Source organism: Capsicum annuum, chromosome 9, assembly GCF_002878395.1.
Source record: "Capsicum annuum cultivar UCD-10X-F1 chromosome 9, UCD10Xv1.1, whole genome shotgun sequence".
Classification (NCBI taxonomy): domain Eukaryota; kingdom Viridiplantae; phylum Streptophyta; class Magnoliopsida; order Solanales; family Solanaceae; genus Capsicum; species Capsicum annuum.
In genome coordinates, this window is record NC_061119.1 from 218,674,262 (window position 1) to 218,684,093 (window position 9,832).

General features: G+C 29.9%; 1 protein-coding gene across 1 annotated transcript; it reads right to left on the reverse strand.

The window, feature by feature from the left end:
• Positions 1 to 29: 29 nt before the first annotated feature.
• On the reverse strand, positions 30 to 6,937 carry LOC107840782 (axial regulator YABBY 5). The gene is made up of 7 exons (XM_016684688.2): positions 6,708 to 6,937; positions 4,456 to 4,596; positions 2,300 to 2,402; positions 1,951 to 1,999; positions 1,630 to 1,705; positions 920 to 994; positions 30 to 246 (listed from the first exon to the last, which is right to left on the reverse strand). The coding sequence occupies exons 1-7, from the start codon at positions 6,789 to 6,791 to the stop codon at positions 184 to 186; spliced, it is 591 nt and encodes a 196-aa protein (XP_016540174.1). The 5' UTR covers positions 6,792 to 6,937; the 3' UTR covers positions 30 to 183.
• Positions 6,938 to 9,832: the final 2,895 nt, after the last annotated feature.

Genomic DNA, 9,832 nt, shown 5'->3' on the forward strand with positions numbered 1-9,832 from the left:
AATTTTCTCTCTCATTCACTAAGAAAATATAAAAATAAATTGAAATAGACATTAGAAGAAATTCAAATAATTTCCAAATTATATTACACAATTTATAAGTACTAGCAAATAGAACAAATAAAATCACACTTAGTCTTCAATAATTCAACATACAACATGTAGAGAATTAATTAATTAATATTCTCAAAAGGTGAAGGTTTTTATTTTTGGCAATGGAGCTCTATGCATTATATGCTTTTCTTTGTTCTGCAAATAATTAGAATGAAAATAAAATTAGAGAACAAAATTACTATAGTGCAAGTTAATAAAAGGAAATATATAGAGAATATTATTATCTGTTTTAATTTACGTGTCTTATTTTTTTTATATATTTTTAAAAAATAACAAAAAAGATGTAGCTTGGTGGACTAAACATTCCATATTCATGCAGCGTTCAGAGAAATTTAAAGGATTTTTTAATATACATTATACAAATTTTTAATTTAAGAGCAAAAATTCAAGTTTTTCTCATGAATTATAATAGAAGAATTAGATTTTAAGCATCCCTATAATTTCATGTAATATAGTTTCCCTACATTTTTTGGAAGTTTCTTCCTTAATTAAATTTATAATAATTTTTTTTTCATATTATATGCTATTTATTGTGTTCTTTTTAGCAAAGAAGCTTCATAATTCAAATGTTACAAAGTGTTTTAAGAACCTAATTAGAATAATACTCCATACGTTTCAATTTATGTGATAATAATTGACTGATCAAAAACACAAAGTTTAAAAAATAAATTAAAATTAATTTTTAAAACTTGTGATTTAAATAAATTACATATACGTTTATATATAATTATAAATTATTAATCTCGTTATACATACACCAAAAAAATTAAAATTAAATTATTAAACTTGATTTAAGAAATATAATTACCTCATTAGCAGGAAGTTTAGCTTGATTATCAGTCTCCAACATGAGCCCAAAGTGAATGTGGGGGAAATGTGCCCACTAATTAAATAAAACATATCTAATTAATTAGTAATGACATATCATAAAAAAAATCAGCAAAGAAAAAATTAAAAAATTAAGAGAGGACCAAAACATTTTTCTAATTTATAATTCATTTAAAAAAGAATGATATTTTTCTAATTGGAAAATAATTAATTTAAAATTTTCATTTTACCCTTTAACATTACTAAAAACACGATTTTCTGACTGATGTTCTTGTTGAAACACTGTCAGAAATATGAGATTTCTAATGGAATGTCTGTCAGAATCAACATTTTAAAAATCGAGCCAACTCTCTACGAATCCGTACATAGGAAATTTTGCTTTTATTTAAACTTTTCATTTTACCCTTTTATCACTACTAAAAACATAAATTCTGACTGACATTCCGGTTATAATAGAAAGTCCGTCAGAATTAATATTTCTAATTCTGAACGAATTCCATATGTAAGAAATTTGTGTTTTTTAATAATGAATGAAAAGTTTTTATAACCACACGTACAAAATGGTATGCGATATTTAAAATCACAAGTTTCAAAAGTTTTTAATAACATACAAATGTTATAACATATTTACGAATTAAATTTCAATTTTTTTTATTTTTTTAAAAAAACTTTTTGTCTATTCAAACTTACATTTTTTGCAGCAGTACTAAATGCTTCCCTATGAGTAATATCTGGATTATTAGCCTTAATCCTCTGAATCTCCTCTCTGCATAAATAAATTTTTTAAAATATATAGTTTTTAATTAAAATACAACCAAATCACATCTTTAATAATTATGTAAATAACTTATAAGCTATGTTGCTCGGATACTTCAGAAATAAAATATCGTATTCGTGTCAGATTCTTTAAAAATAAATTACTTTTAAAGAAATATCCAACATACGTATACAGACCGTAAACATTTTTTTTTGAAAAGTCCGAACAACATAGCGGAGATAAAATTGTCTCACTTTATGAACTGGTTATATGCAGAAGGCCCTCTTTGCCTTTTTTCAGGAGCTGCAAAAAATACACCATAAAAAAAAACTTTAGAAAATTAATTAAATTTAATTAATACTAAATTCGATACAAATGGAGAGAGAGTTTAACTTATATGTACTGGTCAACGAAAAATATCTACTGGTTATGTACTCGATCAGACTCTATAAAAATATTATTGTATTTTTGTCAGATCCTTTAACAAGGTACTATTTTTTAAGGCCCAACACGATTTAATGACATTCAAACCCTTTTATCAAAAAAATTATACGCAATATATATAAAGTTTTAAATTGCTTTTTTTTTGTATATATAACGTACGTCGATTTACAATCCTCTCCTCACGAGTAGAATTGTTTGTGATGGATGATGAACCAAAATTCATCTTGTATTGATCATGAGGAGAATTAGTGTAGTTTGCTACCTGAAAAATTAAAATTAATCACAATAATTAGAAAAAAAATTAAAAATATAAACAACAGGATTATTCAGCCAAAAAAAAAGGAGAAAAATATATAAATTAAACTGCATATAATATTTTATTCGTCTCAATTTATTTGGCTTCGTTCAATTTTTGGGAGTATTAGGACAAATTTTTCTTTAATCACAATTCTTTCATACCTTTTAAATATTTTAAATTTTTAATTATTATTACTCATGGTATACTTTTTTACGTATTAAAAAAAACTTAAAATCAAGATCAAAATCAAGAAATTTAACTATTAAATGCAAACAATATCAAGACGGGGGATGAATCCTGTCAATGCAGTGAGCAATCCTGATTAGTCGAGATTGTTATATGAATATCGATCACTCAATGAAAAATCGAAAAAAAAATGAATTTTTTGACCAAAGGATTGAAATGATGTTTAGTGAGAAAGTCAAGAAGATAATAAAACAACATTGAAGTGATTGAATATATAGTTATTCAGGACATAAATATCCTTTTTTCCAATATCAAAATATGCTAATTTTAGGATATGTTTCCACATTAAAGGACAAAAAAATGAAAAAAAAAAAAAAACCTCAGAAATATTTCATATCAATCAAATCAAACAATTTCTAAAGCAGCTCTCAAGTAAAATTAAAACTCAATAACCTTAACAATAATAACATATCAGTGTAATTTCACATGCAAATTTTATCGTTGAGAATATAATTAAATACTAATAAGTATATGTTCTATCTAACAGGTTAAATTTTTAGATAATATGATATTAGAGCAGACACAGTCGTAGAGTAGAATTTCACCGTCACTCATTATCCAAAAGAATTTCCACATGCTCGGTCCATAAAAAAGAATCACGCCCGTAAGGGGGTCGTGTTGAGAATACTCTCTTTGTCCACTATACTAAACATAGACGGAGCAGAAAAAGGCAGCTTGGTGTAGTATTAAACCACTCCAGCTATGTACGGAGTTCAGGCAAAGGCCGGACCACCAGGGGCATTAGCTCAAGCAGGGTTCATCCAAACCTCCTTCGACAAAAATTATATTATTTATACATGGTGAAAATTATTTTTATGTATATGTTATTGACGTTAAACCCCTTTCAGCTAGTTCGTATGTTTACTTCTGAACACCCTTGGTAAAAATCCAGGCTCCGGCACTGCGAACCACAATCATCTGAACCCCATTCGACAGAAAATTATACTATTTATACATAGTTAAACTTATCTTTTATGTATGTATAGTTAACGTTGAATAACCCCCTTCGACTAGTTCGTATGGTTACTTCTGAACCCCTTTAGTAAAAATTCAAGTTCCGCCACTGCAAACCAAAATCATCTGAATCCCCCTTCGAAGGAAAATTATAATATTTATACATGGTGAAAATTATGTTTTATGTATATATAGTCGACATTGAACCCCCTTCGGCTAGTTCGTATATTTACTTCTGAACTTCTTTTGTAAAAATGTTGACTCCGCCACTACGAATCATAATCATCTGAACCCCCTTCGACAGAAAAATATACTATTTATACATAGTTAAAATTATCTTTTATGTCTATATAGTTGACGTTAAACCCAGTGGCGGAGCCATCTTTGCTCCAGGGGGTCATCCGAACCCCCTTCAACGGAAACTCATACTGCTTTTATATTATATTTTTTATGCATATATAGGTGTTGAACCCCCTTCGACTAGTTCGTATATATACTTCGGAACTCCCTCAATGAAAATCTTGACTCCGCCACTAGTTAAACCCTTTTCGCTAGTTCGTATATTTACTTCTAAACTCCCGACTTTAGTAAAAATCCTGACTCCACCACTGTGAACCAGAAGGGTCTATTAATGTCTGTATTTTTTCCTTAAAAGAAGCAAAACCTAGAAAACCCTAGATTAGGTAAAAAAGAAAAGGCTATATACATATATATATATATATAGAAGAAACATAACGCCCACAATTTCAGCTGCAAAAAAAGAAAAAGTTTGTTTTTATTATGTTTTTATTTAGTACTATATGATAAAAAAATTGACCTGATGAATATGGTTATGATGATTTTGGCAAGAATTGGATTGAAATACAGCAGCAGCAGCCATATTAACAGACCACAAATTTGTGCAGTGTCCACATCTTACTGTCACTATATCAAACAAATTGCTGCATGGCACACTCACCTACAATAATAATAATATTTATTAATAAATAAATAAATAATGTAAACATCAAAAAAGCGTTAATTACTGAGGAGTGACAAGTATTTCTTCATATATTTTTAATTAACTAACAAGAGGTATCGAGTTCAAGTCATGTGAAAGTTTCTAAGGTAGTGTTGAATTAATCAAACCCTAAAGAGGGTATCGAGTGAGAAACCAAAAAAGTAAAACGTCGAAATTTACTTCTATATATGGACTGACGAGTGATAAGTAGCGGGTATCGAGTGAGAAACCAAAAAGTAAAACATCAAAGCGAGTGGTAAGTCGCGGGTACCGAGTGAGAAACCCAAAAGTAAACATCAAAATTAACCTCTATATATATGAACTGGCGAGTGGTAAGTAGCGGGTACCGAGTGAGAAACCAAAAAGTAAAACAACAAAATTAACCTTTATATATATGGACTAACGAGTGGTAAGTAAGTGTACTCTTTCATTTTTAACTAGACGTTTTGAGTTTGAGCTTCTATAGAGTCTCCTTTGTTATTAGTGAGTTCTTACCATAAAATGAAACTTTTTGACGTGAATCAAGATTTAGTTGAGCTTCAATATAGATAGCAAACATCGAATTATGAAAAAAAAAAAAAAAGGATAAAAAATCAAATTAATTAAGAGAACCCAAATAACTTAAAAAAAAAAAAAACTACTTATGACTTGATCATGAAGATCTAGTCACAACTCCTAATTAAGTGAGGATTGGACTTAATTATGAATTCAAGATTTAGAGTAAATATTTATAGAATTTTAGTAGAAAATAGTGAATTCAGTTGAACTCGCAGAACCCTCTTTATAGTCTAAATCTTGAGATCATATTTTTCCACAATTGCACCAAGCAAAAAAATGTCACAAATAATTCATATTCTTCAAATTCGACTATAAACCAAGAAGTGAAGATGAGAAAAAAAAAATCATATATACAAGTTTTCTTTGGTAACTAAAATCATAACGAGTTGATCATGTGTTCAGACGTTCAGTCGAACTTACACAACTCTCTACATACGCCTCGATGACTTAGTGAGAAGAAGAAGAGGAATGCGCGTAGTTCATATTCTCCAGATTCGACTATAAACTCGATAGTGAGGATAAAAAACATAAATTAGTACCTTGTTCACACTCATTTGTACTTTTTTTAATAAAAGACAGGTAAATTTATAGATCTAAGATGTGAATAAAATTCGAAAATAAAAAAGAAGTTTTACTTATAACATCAAATATATTTCAAACCTTATTGAGATTATTCTAAAGAAGCCCTAAAAGAATTCTATTAATTAATATATTGTTTTTTCTACAAGAAAATTGGTCAAAAATTTTTTAGAATTTAATCTTATGAAAAAAATTAACCACATGAGCAAAAAAGAAAGTTTTTATTTTTTTTATAGCACACTGATCAAAATTACTTTAATTTTTTGCAGGCTGTTAGTGCATTCTTTTCAGTAAAGATAGAAAGGTACAATACAAAAAATTAAATCTAATTAAAGAATGGAAAGGACACTTCTCAACATGCTTGTTTTGGATTTTAAATTAAATAAATCATTAGAAATAGCTTATCACTTTTCTTTGACTGCAAAAAAGATATCAAAGAATTAAAAATAAAATTTTAAAAAAAATAAAATAAAAAAAGAAGATATGGGATGTAGACTTGACACTTCTGAAAAAGATTTTAAAAAAAAAAAACATAGAGAAAATCAAGAGATTGATTTCTGTATATAATAACACCAAAATAACCAAACTTTGAATCATCAAATCAGCTTTATTCATCATGTAAAAAATAAAATTAAAAAAAAAAAAAGCAACTTCACACACACACATACACTTCAAAAATATCGACGGATGCGCGTCGGATCCTCCAGAAACAACATATTTTTGAAGGATCCGACACGAATGCAACAACATTTTCTGAGAGTCCGAGCAATTTAACATATCAAACTCTTTAACATAATACATCATTTCTTGCTAGGAAATATGATATATACAAAAAAATGAATATATTAATTTAAAATATATATATATATATATATATATATATATATATATATATATATATATATATATAAAAGATAGGATAGAGATTATACCGCAAGAACAATATTGCAAAAATTGCAAGGAATATAGCAAAGTTGTTCATAATTAGTAGAATCAATAATGTAGCTTGATGTCATTTTTTGTTTATATAATATGGTGGAATTGAAAGTGAAATATAAGAAGAATTTTGAAGAAGAAGAAGAAAGAAGCAAATATATATAGAGAGAGTTCAAAATATATAAGAGGACATAAGTCTTTTTAAAGAGAAAATACTTTTATTCTCTCTCTAATCTATTATATTGTTCTCAAATAAATGCTTTTTATGTGTACAAAAGTAATTTAACATTAAGGGTGTGTTTGGTACGAAGGAAAATATTTTCTTGAAAAATAACTAAAAATTAATTCGTTTTTACTTAATTTTTTTTGTTGTTGTGGAGAAAGTGGATTAGGATAGAAGAATAGTAGGAATGAGTGCGTAAATGTTAGTAGGTAGGAGGACTTTGCTATCCGTGTTAGTAGCTATAGTACTAGTATCATTTCAGAACGTTGTATCGCTTGTGGTATTACTCGGTGAATCTTGTTTATGTTATTATTGGGTGTGGTAATTTCTATTGTATTCTTATCCTTTTACTATTCCTTTTCTAGATTGTTTTATCTCGAGTCGGAGGTCTATCGAAAACAGACTCTCTATCTCACCTCTGAGGTAGTGGCATGGATTGTGTACACTTACTCACCCCAGACCCCACTTGATGGGAATACTGGATATGTTGTTATTGTCGTGGTGAGTAAAAAATATCATTCTAGAAGTGTTTGCATACAATCTAGACAAATAATTGGGTGGCGAAGATGAGGTAAGGGGTGCGGGGCTACGGGGGATGGAGTGACGATGAGGTGTATTGAAGAGTGCAGAGGACACATACGATTTTGTGGAATGCAATTTGGACACATACGATTTTGTGGAATGCAATTTATCAACACGTGTTATAAGCGTACGGGCTAGGGAAGATGAATGTTGAAGTGTGTGACAACATTATTTAATGGCATAATACATAAATATGCCCTTTAACTTGACCTCGGATCACATCTATGACTTTTAACTTTGGGTGTGCACAAGTAGACACTTAAACTTGTATAAAGTTGAACAAGTAGACACACACGTCCTATGTGGCATAAGATACGTAAGATACTATGTAAGACAAGAATTGACCACGTAGGACGCCACATAGGACATGTGCGTCTACTTGTGCACACCCAAAGTTGGAGGTCATAGATGTGATCTGAGGTCAAGTTAAAGGGCATGTTTATGTATACACGTTATATTATGAGTGTATATTAAATTTTGTACACCCTTAACACAACTGAGAAAAAAATTTGCACATCCTTCTCCAAATTCTTGGCTCAGCCACTGACATAAACATGCTCTTTAACTTGACCTTAACTTACGTTTATGCTCTCCAACTTTGGATGTGCCCAGGTAGACATTAAAACCTGTACAAAGTCAAACAAATAGATACATGTGTCCTACGTGGCGTTGTATGAGGCAATTCAATGAGATGCCATGTAGGACGCCACATAGGACACGCGTGTATTAACAGTGGTGGACCTAGGGTTTAGAGATCGTGGGTGTCCAGGACACGTGTGTATACTAAGAAGAAAATTTTCACATCCTTCGTCAAATTCCTGGCTTCGCCACTGACATAATAAACATGCTCTTTAATTGGCCTTCGCTTACAATTATGCTCTCCAACTTCGAATGTGCACAGGTAGACACTAAATTTTGTACAATATTGAACAAGTAGACACACGTGTCGTACGTGGCGTCATGCATGGCAATTCATGTACGATGCCACGTGTGTATATTTGTTCAATTTTATGATAGTTAAGTGTCTACTTGTACACACCGAAAGCAGACGAGCATAGATCCAAGCAACGACCAAGTTAAATAACACGTTTACGTATTATGGCATTTCACTTGTAAAATTTAAAATTTTATAACAGTTTACATTTACGCTCTCCAACTTTGGATGTGCACACAGAGAGCCACTAAATAATCATGTACAAAATTGAACGAGTAGACACATATATCGTACGTGACAATTCATGTAAGACATCACGTACGACACATGTATATATCTGTTCAGTTTTATAATAGTTAATTGCCTACTTGTACACACCAAAAACAAACGAACATACATAGATTCAAACCGCAAACAAGTTAAATGACATATTTACGTATTACGAAGAATAAAAATAATATAATATAAGGTTAGCTAGCTCAACACAATAGAGCCCACGGCAATAAGTGGTGAATGGGGAATGACAAAAAGTTACTGCAAAGAATACTGCATAGCTGTTATATAGAGATGACTAATAATCCCATTTATATACTATACTGTACTCCCTCCGTTTCGAAATAAATGAATTATTGGGGTATTTATTGGTATTTCAAAATAAGTGAATCGTTGAATTCTTTTCCAAAATTACCCTTATGATTTGACAAGCAAAAGAAGCCAATAGCATTAACAAGGTCAGCTTTTTTTTTTTTTTTGGATAAAAGAGACTCCAAGGGTAAAAACAGAAATTTATGTCTTTGATGCTTTTTTTAATCTGTGTGACAAAATCCAACAATTCATTTATTTCAAAACGGACGGAGGGAGTAATATAAGTATGTAATATCCGGTTCATTGAAAACCGGGATTTTTTTCAGAAAAATGTCAGATAATGGCCACCAATTACCAAACAAAGGGTTAGGGTTTTGTTGGAAGAATGGGAAAGAGAATGTCACAAGAGAATATATTAATTAATTAATTAATTAATAAGTCAAAAAGAGAAAAAAAAATATATAGTTTGTACTTCTTTTATGAGTTTATTATAAAGTTACTTTTTAATTTGAGACTGCGTGATCTGATATTTTAAGAAGGTTTATTTGTGACTTATGTTGGAAAAAAGTGGTTGTTTTAATATGTCGGTGATAATTGTCATCGATCAGTAATTTTAATCCAGCATGATTTGATCTTGTAAATAATTTTTTTAGAAAGAGTCGTATGAGACAACTCACGCACCGGTCAAAACCTGAGCCCCTAGGCAGGGACTTAGGTCAACTCTTATGTAATAGTGTGTCAATAGTCATCTATTGAAATTAAAGCGAGTAACTGAAATAGTGATGACTGTCATCGAT